This window comes from Pongo abelii, chromosome X (assembly GCF_028885655.2).
Source record: "Pongo abelii isolate AG06213 chromosome X, NHGRI_mPonAbe1-v2.0_pri, whole genome shotgun sequence".
Classification (NCBI taxonomy): domain Eukaryota; kingdom Metazoa; phylum Chordata; class Mammalia; order Primates; family Hominidae; genus Pongo; species Pongo abelii.
This window is the reverse complement of record NC_072008.2, coordinates 41,982,388-42,003,328: the sequence shown is the minus strand read 5'-3', so window position 1 is coordinate 42,003,328 and position 20,941 is coordinate 41,982,388. Positions and strand designations below refer to the sequence as shown.

Sequence of the window (20,941 nt, the reverse complement as noted above, 5' to 3'; positions counted from 1 at the left end):
GGCCACAACACCAAGTTAACCCCTCATTTAAACAAAACTTATGGCCAGGCGTGGTGGCTCATGCCTGTAATCCCAGCACTTTGGGAGGCTGAGGCAGGCTGATCACTTGAGGTCAGGAGTTTGAGACCATCCTGGCCAACATGGTGAAACCCTGTCTCTACTCAAAATACAAAAACTAGCCAGGCGTGGTGGCGCATGTCTGTAATCCCAGCTAATTGGGAGGCTGAGGCGGGAAAATCGCTTGAACCCAGGAGGCAGAGGTTGCAGTGAGCCGAGATCCCACTATTGCACTCCAGCCTAGGAGACAAGAGGGAAACTCCATCTCAAAAAATAAAAATAAAAAATAAACAAAACTTAATTACAGGCTACAATGGCCCAAGCAAAGAGTATATGAGCACAACCCCTTATATGTGCATTTGCAAAGTAAGATAAACTAAAACATCAGAGCTAATGATTACATGAGCCTAGCTCTCTGGCTTAAAGCCCCGTTGTAAGGAGCCTGTGATTAGTACAGGAACAAGGCTTGGGTTTGTTTTTGTTTTTGTTTTTTTCTCCTACCTTTCATTTTTAAAATGGAACCCTTCCAATTAATTGTAATACATGAAATAATGCATATGCTAACTAGAGGAATATTCCTGTGAGCTTGATTAAATGGTATCATGCCAAAGAGGGAACTTGATGGAAATGTCTTTTAATTGTAAAGCCAGGATAGGGATTTTTTTTTTTGTCCTGAGTCACATACACATGTTCAAGGTCACTTGTATCAGAAATATAAGATCTGGAAACAAAACAAAATTCTATAAATATTATAAAATGAACAGTGTTAAGTCTATTGCATTTCTGTCATGCTGGTTGGGAAGGAAAAGGGAAAAAATGAGAAAAGAAGGGGGATAGGAAGAAAAGAGAAAGACAAATGTGGAGGGAATAAAATACAGAAAATAAAACAGATACTCAGAGAAAGAGTAATAGGGCAATTATAGAAGAACTTTAGAAATAGGAGAAGGAGGTTCTAAAGTGGTACTGAATCAACTACTCTTGTCACACATGGTTGCTAGTTAACCCCATTACCATTTTTTAATTCCTGTTCTTTAAAATGCTGATTTCTTCTTTGTTCTTCACCTGTGCTCCATGAGGGCTCCTCAGCTGGCCATGTAAGGAGTCAGGCTTTCTAGGACATGTGTCTAGAATTAACTCCACTTTGTTCAAGGGAGCCCCAACTAAAACTTGATTTTGTTACAAAAAGAAATTGTCCAGTAAGGGCGGTTCTTCCCTCATTTGTCCTCACAGCTAAATAGAAGTAAGATGGAGAGCATCTTATTATTTGCTGGCAGATCAAAGGCTCCCACCGCTTGAGTCTGAATCCTTGGGGCAGCCCTGAGCACTGTTTACATAACAGCAGTCCAGTTTAAGTAGAATTACCTGAGTATTGGTGAAAAAAATTGTCATGTTTTAAGCTTGAATTTTTAGTTTGCAAAGCAAATTTACTTATGAACTGTGTGTAATTCTTTTGACTTAGATAGCTTAGAAAATATAGAGCATACTATTTCTTCATGAAGCCCATAAACTTTTGAATCTGCCAACATTTTCATTATTAAGCTTCACTTTACACCAGTCTTGTCTGCTCAAATAAAATGTGTCCATGGACAGCTAATATGAGAGTGGGAGTTATAAACTAGGAGCACTGTATATTAAGTTTTAAAATAAAAATTGTTTACAGTTTTTAGATTTCTTTTGTTTTTTACAGCCATTATATGAGACAGATACTGGAAGCTCTACGCTACTGCCATGATAATAACATAATTCACAGGGATGTGAAGGTAAGTCATTTGTTATCACTAACTTTAATGTTTGTGAAGAAATACTGATATAACAATGATAATCAAGAATTCTTCTTTAATATTGTCATAAAGAACATCTTAATTTTACTTCTAAGTAAAAATGTGTTTAACTGCTTTGTATTTGGGAAGTCATTGTACTAATTCTTACTAGGAACACTATAATTTCAATTTATTTATTTTTACTAAAGTGTTCATGCAGTCTAAAATTGTATTATTTCTCTTTTGCCATTGTGTGTGAGAGAGAAGTGAAAAATCCAATAAATAGGAAAAACCAAACAATATCCTATACTGAGTTAATTGGGGGGAAAATTAGAATTTGGTTTATATAGTAAAAGTTAATCATAACATATTTTCATAATATTGCAATGCAGAATAGTCAGCATTGTATTTTTTTGCAGATAGTTTTTAAATATAGTATGAAATCATAATTATACATGTAATATGATTTTATGCTTGGAATACCAGTATTATCATTATTCAGTCTTTCTGCCTATTTCATCCCAGTGTCAGGTTAATGAGAACTCTCAGTTCCTGGTTCTTTAACGGTGTCAAGCCAAACATAGAAGGAGGCAAGAAATGAGACCAGTAGGCCTTCCTCCTGATCCTTAGCTTTTCCCAAGGCCCAGAATCACTAGGGAGCCCCTGAGGTTTCTTTGACCCTGGGCTACACTTTTAAGCTCTGATATTTTGTCACTGGCCTTTCTCTAACCTCCAGCATGCACAGATATAGTGTTCCTTCCCTCAAGATATATTATTAAAGGCCTGGTTTCTTCGATGTATTTAATACTTTAAATGATTAAGAAAATTAAGTAGAGTTTAATTAAAGTGTCTATAATGTTTGGGAAATTTTCACAGAAATCCTTGTAGTTAAAAGCTGAGGGAAAACATAAGCAATTCCAAAACCATCTAGTAAAATATTTTAATAGCAAATGAAAATCACTGGAGAAATATACAAAATACACATTAGTGTAAATTAGTTGTAAAATATCTCACTCATCCTTTTCAGATGTGTTAAGAAAATGATATTGTTATTATCAGAACTCAACACCGAGCATCTCAATGGGTCCACCTTTATGAAAAAGTATTCTGGCCAAGCCCGGTGACTTATGCCTATAATCCCAGCACTTTGGGAGGCCAAGGCGGGTGGATCACCTGAGGTCAGGAGTTCAAGACCAGCCTGGCCAACATGGTGAAACCCCATCTCTACTAAAAATACAAAAATTAGCCGGGCACATGCCTGTAGTCCCAGCTCCTTGGGAGGCTGAGGCAGGAGAATCGCTTGAACCCAGAAGGCACAGGTTGCAGTGAGCCGAGATTGTGCCACTGCACTCCATCCTGGGTGACGGAGCGAGACTCCGTCTCAAAAAAAAAAAAAAGTATTCTTCAGTTATCCAAAGAGAAATAAAAGTGTGGAAAGGTAAAAGGCGGGAAATTGTCAACTGTAGTAGCTTGCTGTACAGTTATTTTGCATTAATTAATGTAAGAAAGTTCATATGTAGAGAGTAAAATATATCTCTTTGTATATATTCTAAACTGTATACAAGAAAAAAATGATAATTTAAAAACCTAAAATGTGTTCATGTAATAGCATTATGTTAAGAACTGTTTTGCTCGAGGCAATTTTATTTTGAATGAATTATTCTCGAAAGATAATTATATCAACATCATATAATAAACAATGATTGACAATATATTCTACTGTAATACTTTCAATAATATAGTCAGCTTTTGATTAACTGGTATTTGATGTGACAACCTAAACCTAATTAATATCCAAAAGTAGATAATTTGACCTCACCTTTTAATTTACCTTCTGATTTATTTATTTAACAAATATTTGAGTGCCTACTTTATACAGATTACTGTGCTTGGAGCCCTAAAAGTATTATGATCTCAGTAGGGAGATAAGGCTCGGTATCTCTTACCTACTGCAGCAGATCAACACATGCCAAAACATAGTGACTTCAATCAATAACTGCTGCTTACTTGCTCACAATTCTGCAGTTTGGGCAGAGCTTGATAGGGACTGCTCAATTCTGTTTCACAGGATGTTGGTGACATAGCGTGGCTAGTTTCCACATAGGCTTCACTCATTTTTCTGGCATCTCAACTGAAGTGACTAGAACAGCTGGGAGCTGGCTGGGCGCTCTTTGCGATCTCTCATTCAAAACGTCTCTCTCTCTCCACGTGGCCCTATCTCCAGCAAGACAGTGTCTTAGGGCTCCAAAAGAGCAAAAATGGAAGGTGCTAGGCCTCCTGAAGCAAACTGACACTGTGTCACATCTTATGCATTTCATTAATTGAAACATACTTCACAAAAAGGTCACAAGGCTAGTCTGAGCTCAAGGGGAAGAAACATAGATTCATGTTTTGATTGATGGAGTGCCAGATATATACAAGGATGGGAGAACTTGTTGGTGGCCACCTTTAGACAGACAAATAATTATTGTGCAAGGTAGAAGGTGATAAGTATCATTAAAAGATGAGGTCAGAGAAATTTCCTGGGGGAGGTCACATTGGAGCTTGTTCTTGAATCATGGGGTAGTTATATGGAGACAAAAAGACATTTCAGGCAGAAGGAACAGTTTGTGCAAAGGCCCAAAAGTAGTCTTACGTTGGAGTATATTAGATTAGTTTATTATTTCTAAAGTACATGCTAAATAATTTAGAGGAAGCACGTAGAAACATGCCAAGGAATGAAAAAGAAGTAATTCTCAAACTGCAAATTAGTAAGAAGAAACCACCCCAAAAATTGCCATTGTTCAGTCAGGAGACACACTCAACACAGAACACATGTTAATGTTGATATTCTCTTTTTGTTTGTTTTTTTTTGTTTTTTGTTTTTTTTGAGACAGGGTCTCGCCCTGTCACCCAGGCTGGAGTGCAGTGGCGCAATCTCGGCTCACTGCAACCTCTGCCTCCTGGGCTCAAGCAATTCTCATGCCTCAGCCTCCAGAGTAGCTGGGACTATAGGCGTGTGCCACCACACCTGGCTAAATTTTTTTTGTATTTTTTTGTAGAGACGCGGTTTCACCCTGTTGCCCAGGCTGCTCTTGAACTCCTGGGCTTAAGCAGTTTTCTTACCTCAGCCTCCCAAAGTGCTGGGATTACAGGCGTGAGCCACCGTGCCCGGTGTTGATATTCTTTATATTTCAGAAGCTGAAATCCACACATTTTTACATGGGTGAATAGAATACTCACATTTAGTTAACTGAAAATTTTTAATGTTGGTGTATTTTTCTTAAGACATTCATCCAAAAGATATTTATTGAGTGCCTACTGTGTGGCAGGCACTGTCCTAGGAACCGGAGCTACATCAATGAAGAAAACAGACAAAAATCACTGCCCTCATGGAGCTGACATTCTAGTTCAGGGAGGCAATACTCAGTAAACAAATGAACTACATAGTAGGCTAGAATGTGAAAAGTATCACAGAAAAAACTAGAGTGGTCAGAAGGTTAGGGAGTGTCCAGAGAAGGGCTTGCTTTTGTAAATACGGTGGTCAAAGCAGGCCACATTGAGATGATGATATCAGAGCAAGGACTTGGAAGAGAGGAAGTGGGCTAATACGACAGCTGAGGGAAGAGCATTTTAGGTAAAAGAACAGCCAGTGCAAAGACCGAAAGACAGGAACACAAGTAGCCTGCTTGAGGAACAGCAAGGAGGCCGGTACGGCTGAGGCAAAATGTGCAAAGAGGAGAGTAAAAAGGAGACAGGAGATGATCCTGCCTGGCTCAGACCAGAGTAGTAGCAGTGGAGGTAGTAAAAAAATAAAAAGTTAGTTAGATTCCTGATATATTTTGAAGATTATGCCAATAGGATTTCCTAATACAACTTTGGTAACCTAGGCAAAACTTAGTTTTATTCAAGACCCTGTTACAGGGGTATTTCAACATAGTGGTCATTGTAAAACTTCAAGAACAATACATTTCACGTGCTAATAATGTAAATTTTCACTTGGTTTGATTTGTTAATATTTTTGCCAATAAAGCAACCTATGAGCTTTTCTTTCCATTCAGATATATATTCAGTGACTTATCTGTATGTAGATTTGGTTTATGTGTAGATTTTTGTTTCTGCAGTTAAAGTTTTTGTCTAAGTTTTCTTTCCTTATATTTAATAAAGAAAATAGAAGAGCATTGCAATATTTTATTTCTCTAAGAAAAATTTATTTTATCATCTGTTTCATCTAGCCAAGAATATTCTCATTCTCTCTCTCTCTCTGTCATAATTCTTGGCATATGATCCAAAAGCATTGCATTTCCCAAGGATCCTGTTATTATATTTATTAATACTTTTTTCTTTACTTTTTTACAAAAGGCATTTCCTTTTGTAATCATTGTAACTGAGTCTTAAAAGGATTATTTGGTTAGATTTGAATATATGGTACCATGTAATCTATTTTTGGGAACTGCTTGCTCTGGAGAAGCAGTTTCACATAAAACTGCATAAAAAGCAATAATATAATCCTTTGAAATTCAAGAGATGTGTGAACATAGTACTGGGCCTCCCCACAGCCACACTTAGTGACATATCAGGCTATATTCTTTGCTGTGGGAGGCTGTCCTGGGAATTGTAGGATGCTGCTAAGCATCCTTCACCCACTAGATGCCAGTAGCATCTCCCCCTAGTTGTGACAACCAAAAATGTCTCCAAACATTGCTAAATGTCCCCTGGGGCACAAAAATTTGTCCCTGGTTAAGGCCCACTGTCATAATAGACTGTTATAATTCTCAAGATTTGCCTCCCTACAGGTATTAATTAAGGCATGCATATAAATTTCTATTTTTTTCTGTCATCTTCTTCCCTTTAATTCTACTTTTTCTTGTGAAAGAATGTGAAAACTTTCATTATGTTTCTGGTTTTTTTTTTTTCTTCCTCTCACCCCTAAATTAAAAGTACTTTAGAAAGAAATAGCACAGTTGTCAAGGTAAATGCAACTCCTGGCTCTTTGCCTTCTTTTATGGGCGCTACTAAGCACTGAGAGTTTGTGGAATTTTCTCCTCTCTCCTAACTCTTGCAGGCAGCCTTACATCATGAGGGTGTGGGGAGACTTCGTTTTAGACCTTTCTGTCACTCTGACCTACTCATGTATAATTCTAATAACTGAAGTTGAAGTGAAACAGTTTCTCTGAGAATGCAAATTGCTACACACAATCACTTTCTATTCTGAATGGTGCCTGTGCCCAGAAAGTCTGGGTGCTGTTTTTAGTTCTCAGAACTGTGCAAACCCCAGTCACACACACACTCAGCCAGAGGCCAGAGTGTTTCTGAGTGTGCTTCCTTTAAATGGTTTTCCTTGCTAACCTGTGTGAACACGCCTGGCTGCTTTTTGGTTCCCTTCTGGTCTCAGTTCTCCTTTTACCTATTTAAGGCCAGGCTTTATGATAAATTTGTGTTTATCATATAACACTGGTTGGCATGACATTGTGGATTTCTTAAAGCATTCCATAGTCTCTTGTTCTCCGTTACTGATGTTTCTTTTACACCTGATACCACAACTCCCCAAAGTTTATCATGTTGTATAGAGAAATTTAAATTCTCATAAAACAAAAACGTATTCATTCATTATTTATTTTTTTTTTATTTATTTTTTTTTGAGACAGAGTCTCACTCTGTTGCCCAGGCTGGAGTGCAGTGGCGCCATCTCAGCTCACTGCAAGCTCCACCTCCCAGGTCCACGCCATTCTCCTGCCTCAGCCTCCCGAGTAGCTGGGACTACAGGTGCCCACCACCACACCTGGCTAATTTTTTGTATTTTTAGTAGAGACGGCGTTTCACTGTGTTAGCCAGGATGGTTTCGATCTCCTGACCTCATGATCTGCCCGCCTCAGCCTCCCAAAGTGCTGGGATTACAGGCGTGAGCCACCGTGCCCAGCCACTATTCTTTATTATTATATTAACATTGGTTAATCTTCTGCATTTCTTTTGTAAGATTTTTTAACATAATGTGCACATTCAGTTTTAATGTGGCATTTTAATAATTGTACTTAGGAAGATCTCATGGATTACATGATTATTATAAATTTATCTTGTGTTTCTAACTGCTATACTTCTCTTTGCCCAGCCTACTCCTACAAAAAAAAGAAGTCAACTCCTTGGTTTTAAGTTTTTCAGCCTGAGCAACATAGTAAGACCCTATCTCTCTCTCCTTTTTTTTTTTTTTTTTTTTTTTTTTTTTGAGACGGAATCTCACTCTGTTGCCCAGGTTGGAGTGTAGTGGCACGGTCTCAGCTCACTGCAACCTCCACCTCCTGCATTCAAGCAGTTCTCCTGCCTCAGCCTCCTGAGTAGCTGAGATTACAGGCGCCTGCCACTACGCTCGGCTAATTTTTTATATATTTTTTTTTAGTAGAGACAGGGTTTCACCATGTTGGCCAGGCTGATCTCGAACTCCTGACCTCGTGAGCCACCACGCCTGGCCAGTAAGACCCTATCTCTATCAAAAAATAAAAATTAACCAAGTGTGCTGGCACATACCTGTGGTCCTAGCTACTCGGGAGGCTGAAGCAGGAGGATTGCTTGAGCCCAGGAGGTTGAAGCTGTAATGAGCTGTGATTTTATCACTGCACTCCAGCCTGGGCAACAGAGTGAGACTCCATCTCAAAAAAAAAAATTTTTTTTTGCTTATTAGAAGTGAATCCTTTTACTGTTCCTCTCCTTCTGAGCCAGGAGTAGCGTGTATGATATAGCCAGAGGTTTTTCTGTCAGGTGCAACTATAGCTGTAGTAACTCTTCCCAGTGTTATCAATTCCATTTGAGTGTAGGGGCCATCAGAGGAAGGTTTGTGGCATTAGGCTGCTGGATTGAAATGCTTATGTTTAGCAGATTACCAGTGTTCCCTCTGTTCTCCCTTTGTGGTTTGCCAGCAGGATTTCCTTTCACCTTGTCTTCCCAGATTTGCCCGTAACTCCCACCCTGACAGAGCACAAGGCCAGTGATAGGCCTAGAGTCCTCAGCAAATTGAACAGAATGGGCCATCTTCCTCTTCTATCCAGGGAGTAGAAACTTACTTACCTGTTAAGTTGTTTATCCTAAATTTTGTTTGTCTAGTCTTAATGGTTTGTGTTCCTGATTATAGTTTGAAAGCTGCCTTAATGAGAGTATGTGTATGCCTGTTTTCTACAGTTTAAGATAAAATCTTGTTGGCCTTTGAGTCAAAATTTGAGATTTCTGAAACCCCAAATTTGTGTTTGACTGTAACTCACACAGACACATTAAAAACACTGTTTTTTTGAAATCCAAACTTTAAAATAGGGTAAGTTTTGAAGATGATTTTAAAACCAGACACAGTGGCTTGCACCTATAATCTCAGCACTTTGGGAGGCTGAAGCGGGAGGATCACTTGAGCCCAGGAGTTCAAGACCAGCCTGGGCAACATAGCAAGAGCACATCTCTACAAAAAAAAAATACAAAAATTAGCCAGGCATGGTGGCACACACCTGTAGTCCTAGCTACTCAGGAGGCTGAGGTGGTGAGATCACCTGAGCCCAAGACTTTGAAGCTGCAGTGAGCTATGATCACCACTGTACTCCAGCCTGGACGACAGAGACAGACCCTGTCTCCAAAAACAGAAGTGATATTTTAAATAAAATATGTACTATGCCATTAAATAGCCAGTTCTTCAATTACATAAAAAATTCAACATGATTTAAAATCAACTGTTTAGGAAAGCATCTATGGTGTAAAGATATCCATGATGATAATGAGCTGAGTATATAGTTCATTCTTCAGTATAGGAAATTAAAATGTGAGTTTATCAGAATGAGTAACTTAAAGAGAAATTGCATATCTCTTTTCCTGCCTTTTTAAATGTAAGAATCTCTAGAAATATTTTTTGTTTAAAGTAGTGGTAGAGCTGTAAAGTGATTGTTTTTTAAATAATTATTTTTAGAAGTTACATTTTTTGGGTTTTTTGTTTTTGTTTTTGAGACAGGGTCTCGCTTTATCATCCAGGCAGGAATGCAGTGGCGCAATCATGGCTCACTTCAGCCTCAACCTCCTGGGCTCAACAGATCCTCCCACCTCAGCCTCCCAAGTAGCTAGGACTAGAGACATGTGCCACCATGTCCAGCTAATTTTTGTACTTTTTGTAGAGACGTGGTCTCACTATGTTGATCAGGCTGGTCTCGAACTCCTGGGCTCAAGTGATCCCCCCACCTCAGCCCCCTGAAGTGCTGGGATTACAGACATGAGCCACTGTACCTGACCAGAAGTTGTATTTTTTTAAAACTCCTAAGTCCAGTGAGATTATTACATGCAGTATAGCTTAGGTTAAACAAACATTACTGTCTTAGTCGGATGAGTTTTGGTCTCAAAACTCATGTAAGAATAAAACTACTTAGGCTGGGCACAATGGCTTACCCCTGTAATCCCAACACTTTGGGAGGCCAAGACGGGCAGATTGCTTGAGCTCAGGAATTCGAGACCAACCTGGGTAACATGGCGAAACCCCGTCTCTACAAAAAAATAACAAAAATTAGCCGGGCATGATGGTGGGCACCTGTGGTCCCAGCTATTCAGAAGGCTGAGGTGGGAGAATCACTTGACCCCGGGGGGGCAGAGGTTGCAGTGAGCCAGATCACGCCACTGCACTCCCAGCTTGGGTGACAGAGTGAGACCCCATCTCATAAAAAGAATAAAACTACTTTTGTAACTGTGGAGAAATCTGTGCATCTCAGGAACTCTCCCTGATGGACTTTGAGTTACTCTATGATTTGCATGCCTAGGAAGTCACCAGATTGGACACTTCCATTTACAGCTACCATTCAGGGAGGTCACCTCAAGTTCCCAAGTCTCCTTTGTCTCTGCACATTAATGAGCCAAAAATCCAATTGCTACTATAAACGAATTGATACTCACTGTAAATTTTGAAGCCAGAATGTGTTCAGACTTTTCTCAGAACATTTTCATGTCTCAGTTAAGCATTGAAGTAGAAAAGGAAAAAAAATATATTTACTGGGTTGTTTTGTGTGTGTGTGTGTGTGTGTGGTTTTTTTGGTTGGTTTGTTTGTTTTGCCCCCGGAATAACCTCTAGTGATTTTTGAACACATGGCTCTTGGGCAATGTACTGTGAATTGCTTTTACAGCTCTAACTCAAGAACAAAACATGCTATGAGATTAAAGGCTTGGAAGGATTATGTGAACTTAGTTTAAACTTCATTTTGGACACTGAAGGAATTACTATGTGAAGAAAAAAATGAGTCTTTAAGCAGTCTCTAACAAAGTGGCAAGTTACTATTAACGGTTGTTTTTATTCAGCTGTTTTTGTTTGGTTATCTGAGAAGAGAATACCGGTACCATGGAAGTAGAAATAGACAAGAAGTTCATAGCTCCAAAGTGCTTATGATCTCTTTGGGCAGATAGAACACGCTTTTGTTTTTAATCATAATATATGTACTTATTACAGAATATAGTCACCGTCATTTGTCTACTGACAAGATTACATGGAAGAAAAGAAATTAACATTAAGAAATGCTTATCTTTAAATGTTCACTTAAATATTAGAAAAAATTGGGGTGATTTACTTAACTATGCACATATACATATATATATATATATATATTTTTTTTTTTTTTTTTTTGAGACAGAGTCTCACTCTGTCACCCAGGCTGGAGTGCAATGGCACGATCTTGGCTCACTGCAGCCTCAGCCTCCCGAGTAGCTGGGACTACAGGCACGCACCACCACGCCCAGCTAATTTTTGTATTTTTAGTAGAGGTGGGTTTCGCCATGTTGGCCAGGCTGGTCTCGAACTCCTGACCTCAGGTGATCTGCCCACCTCGGCCTCCCAGAGTGCTGGGATTACAGGCATGAGCCACTGCACCCAGCCCACTTCAATATTTTCATCAGTAAATTAGTATACTTTAGAGTTATGGTGATTAAAATAATATATGTAAAGCATATAAGTAGAATGCTTGGCAAACAGCAAGTGCTTACTAAGCGTTAGCTACTCATAATAGTAACAGCTGATTTAATATTAGGATCTGTGAATAAGATAGTATTTTCTGCTCTACAAATGAAGAAATTAACACATACAGAGGATAAATTAATTTGCCTAAGATTGTCCAGCCAAATAAAAAGTAGAGCCAGATTGAACCCAAGAAGTATAACTTCAGAGATCAATCTCTTAATTGCAATACTATTACACTCCCTTATTATTCATTCATTTATTTCACAAAAAATTAACTGTCAGGTATTGTTTGTCACTAATAACATTATATTGAATACAGAAGAAAATATGCACAATGTGATGAAGATGGGCATATAATGACATAGCTTTTTACTTTGACAAAGCCTAATCCAAATATTTAAGCATTTTTATAAGTATCATCTGCTTTAAAACTATAGTCAGTGAATATTGCTTCTCCCCAATAACAGGAGCCAGATAATTTTAAATAAATAATGTGTTTATAAAACCTTGGATTTTTTTCACTGTATTCTTCATGCATTTAGATAAGACATGAATGAGGATATTTCTTATTTATTTTTTACTTATTTTTATTTTTTTGTTTTGTTTTATGAGACAGAGTCTCGCTCTGCCACCCAGGCTGTAGTGCAGTGGCGTGATCTCCGCTCACTGCAACCTCCGTCCCGGGCTCAAGCGATTCTCCTGCCTCAGCCTCCCGAGTAGCTGGGATTACAGGTGCCCACCACCATGTCCAGCTAATTTTTATATTTTTAGTAGAGACAGGGTTTCACCATGTTGCCCAGGCTGATCTTGAACTCCTGACCTCAAAATGATCCTCCAACCTCAGCCTCCCAAAGTGCTGGGATTACAGGCCACTGTGCCCAGCTACTTATTTTTAAAGATTTTAAAATTACCAATGAACACTAGCCATAGATTGACCCTTGTATTCTAACTACCAGAAAGCAGACAAGTCATAAACCATTTGCTTCTTTATCCTAGTCATGAAATAACGTGTTCTGAACAGAAGCACTCACAGTTGAGTTTAAACGGAAAACAGCCTGTTAGTTTCATATGAATGGGATCCTTTCAATATGCTTAATTTTTGCTTCTGAAAGTTTCTGCCATCTCAACGTTCAGTATAAGTAGAACTGTTTTTTGAGTTTTATGAATATATGTTTATTTATTTTTAAAAACCAAAGAGATTTCCTTGGTGATTATTGTCAACCAAGCTGTGACATGTTAATGATGTAGTTTAGTGTCCCTAATAAAGTCACATGAATGCTTTTCTTAATATTGTGGGGTTTTCCATTCAAAAGTCAACCATATGATTGCATATGTGCTGAATTAGATTTTGTAAAGAGATTATATAGTGTCTTCTTGAATGTTTTATCTAATAAAAGAAATATAATGGGGTCTGTGCTACTTCTGGCCGAAGCAAGACAGGTGAGGATGTTTTTTGTTTCTATTAAATAATTCAATTGCTGACAGTTATCTCTTTGGTGTAGAACATAAAAAATGGGTTTAAAAATACTATAAGGAAGGAAGCAAACTATTAGTAGAATCTGGATGACCAAAAGATGTCTTTTCACAGAACTGTAAGTCAAATCTTTCTCCATAATGGACGTACAGGTTCTTATTTTTCTCAGATGGCTTACAAAAGAGTAGTATGATGTTAGTACTACTAAAAAGGAAAATCCAATAAATGTGGTTCCAATGAGACCTGCAATCTGAGAGATCATGGCTCCTAATTCCATCTGCCGATTGTAGCATAGGCTCTCTTCTCCTTCTGTAGCCTCTATGACTGAGTAGTATACGGTAACTGGAATAATTATGCCCAGTACAACTCCCCATATGTAAATGCATAGTTTTCTAGCAAAGTTGGGCTGGCGAAATTTTTTCAGTAAGTGGCCATAAAATATTTTCTCATAGCATGAAGTAGTCTCTTGCGAGGAATCCTTTTGCATTAAGGTAGCATAGCGGCTTATGGCAATCCAACTTAAAATTAAGAGACTGACAAACATACTTACATGCATGGATAGAGTTCCCAGAAAATTGACCACTCTGCATTGAGCAGATTGATATTCCCATTGGAAACCTTTCAGGAAATAGATACTCATGAAAGGCATGGCACTGCACACAAGTAAGTTTGCAGTCACAAGGTGTGACAGGTAGATGTGCGTTGATGTTTTTTTACCTATTTTTGTTAAAAATATCCATTGAGAGAGAGTGTTTCCAAAAACACCAACAATACAAAGGAGGATGTAAATGATTGGTAAAGCCATGGAAGAGATCATAGATGGTTGAATACATGTTGTGGTGTTGTTCATTTATGTCAGGTTTTCTTGAATTTTGTCACAGGAGCTAGAATAGAATTGCAGATATTTAATATTAAAATTATTTTTGGTACAGTATTTAAGCTGAATAGTTTTTAAAAAAATTGAATTAAATAAAATAGTAACAAAAATGTATTGGATGGAATGGGAAAGTATAGATGGCTTCTTACCTTTTCCAATCACGATTGTCCGGTTGAAGTAAAGACAAAAAGTTACTTATTGTGATGGATAATGCCTTTGTCTGAAAAACAAAATTTGGTGTGAATAGTTACATGCCTGGGATTTATAATTTTACTTAGAGAAATGTATAGTTCTTAGATTGTAAAACAATTTGTAAGTGATGATTGATTTTGCCTAGAAATATAATTTAAAAAATTTTAAGGCACATGTAACCAATACATGTTGGCCAAAGTATTATAGAAGTATTTTGTGGCCACAATAATAGAGAGTTGACTGGTTTTTAATTACCACATTACTTATATATAGTTTTCAAAATGGTGTCTTTTTGTGGCTAGGCTAAAACACTCCTTTATAACCTAATACTATTAGAAGAGTCTCTTTTCATATTTCAGAAGTTAACTCAATTCCACATGAACAAAAATTCAGGCAAGATCCTGAATTGAACAGAAGAAAAGTGTAGCAACCAAGGACAGACTCCAAAATCCCAGGGTCATTACCAAAGAATATTTAAAATGTCCTTTCAAATATTTAATGTTAAACTGTCATACTTCAATAAAAGTTTACACATGTATGTCAAAACTGTAGTACAGCCAGATGTGGTGGCTCTGCACCTGTAATCTCAGCACTTTGGGAGGCCAAGGTGGGAGGAGTGCTTGAGACCAGGATTTCAAGAACACCCTGGACAACATAGCGAGACCCTGTCTCTATAAAAAATACAAAAACTAGACCGGGTATGGTGGCTCATGCCTGTTATCCCAGCACTTTGGGAGGCCAAGGCCAGCCTGGGCAACATGGTGAAACCATGTGTCTACAAAAAAATTAGCCAGGCATCCTGGCATGTTCCTGGAGTCCCAGCTACTTGGGAGGCTGAGGTTGGAGGATCAATTGAGCCTAGGAGTTCAAGGCTGCAGCGAGCTATGATCATTCTACTGCACTCCAGGCTGGGTAACAGAAAGAGACCCTGTCTCAAAAACAAACAAAAAAAAAACTGTAGCTGCTATGCTTGTTGGTTAGAGTGTCCTTGTGTGTAATTTGGTATCTGAGTTTTTCAGAGGATTTTTTTTAAAGGATATGATGTTTTAATCACAACATAAATGCTGGTTTTTACTTTTTTCTGTCTTATATTTAAATCTTTCTCGCTTCAAAGGGTACACATGAAGTGCTGAAGAATCATATACAAACTGCTTTTATTCTTATTTTTCTCCTTATTTCCTCACTTCTTTCAGGTAAGAATAACAAAAGTTACTGGATTCTGGTCAAATAAGAACCATGATCTCTATTCAGAATGTGCCATATTCTCTGTGTTCTTCACCATAGCCTTCTGAGCACCACATGCTCCACTCTTTCATGATCTACAGCAAGGTTTCTCAATCTTCTTTTTAATCATGTTCTCTTTTGATAAACATAAAAATTGTACCATACACAGCCCTTTGAAATTCTTATATCCCCCCAGCCCCTCAGGGCAATTTTACTCTCTACCCCCTTCAGAATTATGGTTTGATTTATTTTCTGCATCTTGGATTACAGAAATTGGGGTTTTTTCTCAAATATGATATTATAATTTTATAATAACTTTTTAAACCAATCCACACCCAAAGTCTTGAAAACTTGAGGACTGTGCAGTGTCTGTGGGTTTAAATACCAAGATTCTTAATTAATGTTTACCATTGCCTTTATAATTTTATTTCTTTGCTATTTTTATTTAGAAAACAGTCCATATGCTTCATTGTAAGTTTGTATCTGAATCTAGTGCAACCTGATGAATTATAATCTGGTTTCAGTTAGTGTAGACCCTGGTATAAATATATAAAACCTAATCTGTAACTTCACCAGTTCAAAAATCAGTCAGACAGTGAAATGAGCCAGTTTATTTAAGAAAAAATTATCTGCTCACAGTAGATTTTGATTTTACATAAGGATTGGAGCTTCCTTTTATGATGCTGTTAAAGAAAAGCAGTAGCTCCTACCTTGTGCAGATAATGCATAGTATACTAAAAACTGCAAAGGTAATGGTGCTTCTGTATGAATATTAAATGCTTCCAAACAAAAGGGAGATAGAAAGACTTCTGCAGAGGCTAGCTTTATCAGACAGAAGTTGAGTCTCTATAGGACTCTCAGTATAGCAATCAACAACTAGGTCATCATCTTTACCTTCCCAAACTTGTATCTACTATGTACATCTCCTTCAAAAATGAACTTGGATCATAAAACTACTAGATAACTATTTTCCAAAATTTGGAAAGTACTGTTAAGAAATCAAATAAAAATTACATGTTACAGATGCAAAACTGGTCTCCAGAAAATGTCTCTAAGTCTATATTCCCCTCAGGAGAATGTCTATCTCAAGTCACTCATGCATACATTTTGTCTCTGCTAATTTGACAAATGAAAAAAGTTCTACAACTCTTAACTTCAGTTACTAATGACTGTCTACATAGTTAATATGCTGACTGCCTTTCTTAATGATCAGCTTTCAAAACTTAAACCATTAGGTCCTGTTTATTTTTATAGAGTTTAATTTTTAAGCTAAAAATGAATAATAATCACTCTTACCTGTATGAGTAGTTTGTGCCAACTAAGGTTATATTGTTCAGGGCAGTGATGCCAAATTTCAGACTTCAAATTCTCTGATCTTCACTCTTCCAATATCTTTAGTCAGTGTGAATAGATTCTTGCATGACACCAACTACAGTGGGAGGAAAAGGGGAAATTAAACAGAATATTGAAGAAATTCAATAGTTATGGTCAGTGTGGCAACTGCCTCCTCAAAAAACCCTCATTTCTGTTTCTGTAGTGGGAGGAAGTTGGTGAACAATATACATAATTATACTTCCTTATGATTATTTCATGAACTAGTTACACCCCTGTAACCTCTGTTTGCACGATTGACAAGTTAAGTTCACAGGTTTAATCCCCCATGGCCAGTTTTATATGACACAGGTAGAAGGAGCCACTCTGTAGTAACCCAATACAAATATTGGTGCAAACTCGTCTGTAAAATTGTTTGTGGATGGCTTATTTGCAATCCATCTTTATCAAAAAATAGAAACAAAACTCAAAGTTTTCTTATAACTTACTAGAATCAAATATTATAGAGCTAAAATAGAACTTCATGATCATCTGTGGACTGAGACCCTTTGTTTTAAAGTTGAAGAAGCTGAGGCCCAGAGGAACTCACTGTAAGCAGACTGCACCCAGGGTTGGGTCCCAGTTTGGTTACTAATGAGTTAACCCACTCTGTTTCTAATTGCCCTGCACTATCTCCATTTGTCAACATAATACACTGTTTGGGGCATTTCATACTGGATTTGGCAAATCCTGGGAAGTGCCAAGTATGCCTCAGATCAAATGAATAGTTATAAAGAATTGGGAAACCATGACTAGTCTAAAACAATAAAAATTTAAAAAATAAAAAATAGAATTGTGAAACCAGTTTTTTTGTTCAGGATTGTCGAATCAGTCTGTGACCTACTAACTAAATGAAAGCTAAGTGTGTACATCTGAGGAGGAAGACTTGCATCAAGCACTTCCTCTCATCCTTGAGTAGTTAAACCAGTGGGAGTCTGAAAAAGGGAACAGAAATCTAATTTCATCAAACCTGAGCACTTTAGTTATCAGTAAATCTGCACTTAAAATTTACAGAAGTACCTTGCCATTTCTCATAAACCCCTGATGCTTACTTTATTTCATGTTTATTTCATAAATTCTCTCTGATGTTTGCTAATATTTCTCTCCAAAACAAAAGTGAGAACTGCCTAAAGTGTCCAGATTGTGTTCTGCTGCTGTTCATCTTTGCCTTGCCACTATTTACTTAAGAACAGTGACTCATCCAGGGTTACATGGACATTCATTACAGAGTAATTTGGCTTTTAGAATTCCCATCACTTTTACTTCAGTAATGTATCATGTTCCAGGAAGGAATTACATAGAACAAAAAACAATTTTAAGTAATTTAGAGAAGAACAGAAATGGAATGCTATTTCTAAGTGATTGAAAGATAGTTGTAATATTATCTGTTCAGGCATAAGCGTCTTTGGTCCGAAAAAAGAACGCTCTTGTTTTCCTCCATTGTCTCCAAACTCAGTAAATGATACCATCACTCCTTCAGTTATTCAAGCCAAAAACTTACGAATCATCCTTAATTCCTCTTTCTTTCACATCTCACATCTAATCAATTGCTGGTACTACAGCTTCTACTATCACTACCATCATTCATTAGCCACATTTCATGAGAGCTTACTATGTGCCAGATATCTCGCTATGTGCCTTACATCCAAGTCTTATTTGGTTTTCACAACACCCTGTGAAATGTCTCATTTTAAAGGTGAGGAAAACTGAAACTCAGAAAGATCTCATAAGTTGCCCAAGGTCACATAGCCATCTGTCCTCACAGGATGATGATTGGCTCACCTCAAAGCAACTAATTCAAGAACAAGTCCATAGCTGCAATGCCTTTTTGTGATCTAGCCTCTGAAGTCAACACTGTCACTTCTGCAGTATTCTATTGGTCACACAGAGCCAGCCCTGCATCAGTGTGGGAAGGGTAAATATCAGGAGGTGATGATCACTGGGAGCCATCTTGGAAACTGGCTACCAGAGATGTCAATCAACCATTGAAACAAAGGAAGAGTCAGAAGTACTGCTTAAAAACCGTTGTCAGTCCACTGGTTGTTTGTTGGGCAAGCATACCTGGATAGGTGTAAGTTTTGCCAGTTCTTACACTATTTTGGTTTTTAGGTCTATTTTTGTTAAACAGTGTAATTCATTCAACAAATATTTATTGGAGTTTCTACTATGTTCCTAGCAGCATGTGGAGGTCACAGAAGTAGGATGTTTAGTCACAAGCTAATTGAGGGTCTCTGGAAATTGAGCAGATTCCACAAACAAGCCAGGAATTTAGATTAATATGTGATATGTGATACAGATTTCAAATGCTCTGTGAATTAGAGAAGGGCAGAAACAGTGACTCAAAGTGGTTCTGAAAGGCTTTGTGAAAGCAAATGGAAGGAAAAAGAGGAGAACATAACCTAGTAAGTGACAGTTTTGTGCCAGGTATGGGACAGAGCATTTTATGCCTAAGAACCCTAGAGATAGGTGGTGGGAGTCCCATTTTACACGGGAGGAAATTGAGGCTCAAAGAGGTTAAAAAGCTTGCCTAGAGGAATACAATTAGTAAATTAGCTTTAAAATGACCTCATTCTCTGCCTTAGAAAGAAATTATTGGTTGTTCTAGCAGGTCAATAAGGGTACCTTGTGGTACTCACGGTAGGGTCATGTTTTAAGTATTTTTAACTTTGTTCAGATAGGGTTTCCTGTTCTGATTTATGTATTTGTGTATCCTGTTCTAGACTTGAGGTAGCAGAAACTGACCATGGAAGAAATCAAGTCCAGTTTTTTTCTATCTTTGAAAACTCTGGACTTTGTTAAGCAAACTATTATTCCAACAATGGCAGTATAAATTCTTTAGGATTCAGTGATTTTGAGTTCCCCAATTGAAATATACGTAGATTTTATTTTCATTCTTCTAAGAAATTAGGAAATATTGTTACAATTAGTAAAAAGAGTAAATGTCAGGGAATACTAGATTTAAAAAGTATGTTACAAGTATTCTGTAAAAGTGGCCCCTTTGGACTTTTCTCATTCAAATCACCAGTAGTTTTCTTTGGTTCTCATTCATCTTGCCCATCCGTCTCTTCAAGGTTCCCCTTCTATTGTCCAAGTCCAAATGCTCTTGGCTTAATAGTTCTGGTTGATTCCTATATCATCTGCCAAATATTGATCTCCTAAGTGTTCTGCTCTCACCCTTAGGATTTACTTCCTTGAGGTGTTAGAGTTATGTCCTACAATTGAAGTTCTGTCTTGTATTAATTTTCCTGCTTTTGAGATGGATTTGTGTATCAAGTGTGTTTTTTAATCTGGCCTCAAAATTCATTTGGAGTGGTTCAGTGAGAGTGTTTCAAAGGGCAGGCACATACTTACCTGGCAGAGGAGATACCATGATCAAAGGGCAGGCATGTGGACATTTATTTTGGCAATCCATGGTGGGCTATACATAGCAGGGGGACATGAGAGCTTTCCTGACTCACATGGGTTGTTGGGGTTAGAATTAGGGTCCCTTATCAATTTCCCTCTGAGCCAGAACCCAGAGGACACAGGACAGCTTAGTCATTCCTGAAGCCATGTGCTTCATCTAGAAATTATTTTATGCTATCCAAACTAGTATTTAAACTGGCTGCAATTGGCCTTTTAAGTACTCTCACTAACCAATCAGGAGCTCAGGGCATTGGGAGGCTGGTATGCAGAAAGAGAAGACATGACTAATTTAGTACACATTAGAATATCATATTCAAAAGATAATAATTTCTTTAAATCAGGGGCAGTGGTAAGTAAGCCTTGTCCAGTTCAACATACACCCAAGCCAGTGGTTATCTTCAGGAGGAGTGAGGCACGGTGCAGTTACTCAAAGCTATGGTTTGTTCAAGGCTCACTGAGCCCCCTGCCCTCTCCAGGAAGTGGTGTCTGGCCACAGCCTTGTTTCCAGTCACACTGTTCTCAGGCCCTCACTGCCTGCCACAAGCAGCTCTGATCGTGGGTGCCCCACCCTTAATCAGAGTGTGAAGAAAAACCTCTCCTTGTTCTGAAGAGCTGGTTTCTCAGCAAGCAATGGGAGCGTTTCTCTC

At 38.0% G+C, this 20,941-nt stretch overlaps 2 protein-coding genes across 12 annotated transcripts in view; one reads left to right on the top strand and one right to left on the bottom strand.

Annotated features, from left to right (window-relative positions):
• Positions 1-20,941, top strand: part of CASK (calcium/calmodulin dependent serine protein kinase) — a 400,245-nt gene that overhangs the window by 177,988 nt on the left and 201,316 nt on the right. For all 11 annotated transcript variants that reach the window (XM_009234749.4, XM_054544490.2, XM_054544486.2 and 8 more), the window contains exon 5: positions 1,745-1,817. In XM_009234749.4, the coding sequence (XP_009233024.2) occupies positions 1,745-1,817 (73 nt within the window). The remainder of the gene's footprint in view (positions 1-1,744; positions 1,818-20,941) is intronic.
• On the bottom strand, positions 13,065-14,075 carry GPR82 (G protein-coupled receptor 82). Its single transcript, XM_002831533.4, has one exon. It carries the CDS (start codon positions 14,073-14,075, stop codon positions 13,065-13,067), a length of 1,011 nt encoding a protein of 336 aa, XP_002831579.1.

Excerpts from the sequence above, each read along its gene's own strand:
- GPR82 (XM_002831533.4), bottom strand. The coding sequence starts at position 14,075 with ATGAACAACACCACAACATGTATTCAACCATCTATGATCTCTTCCATG.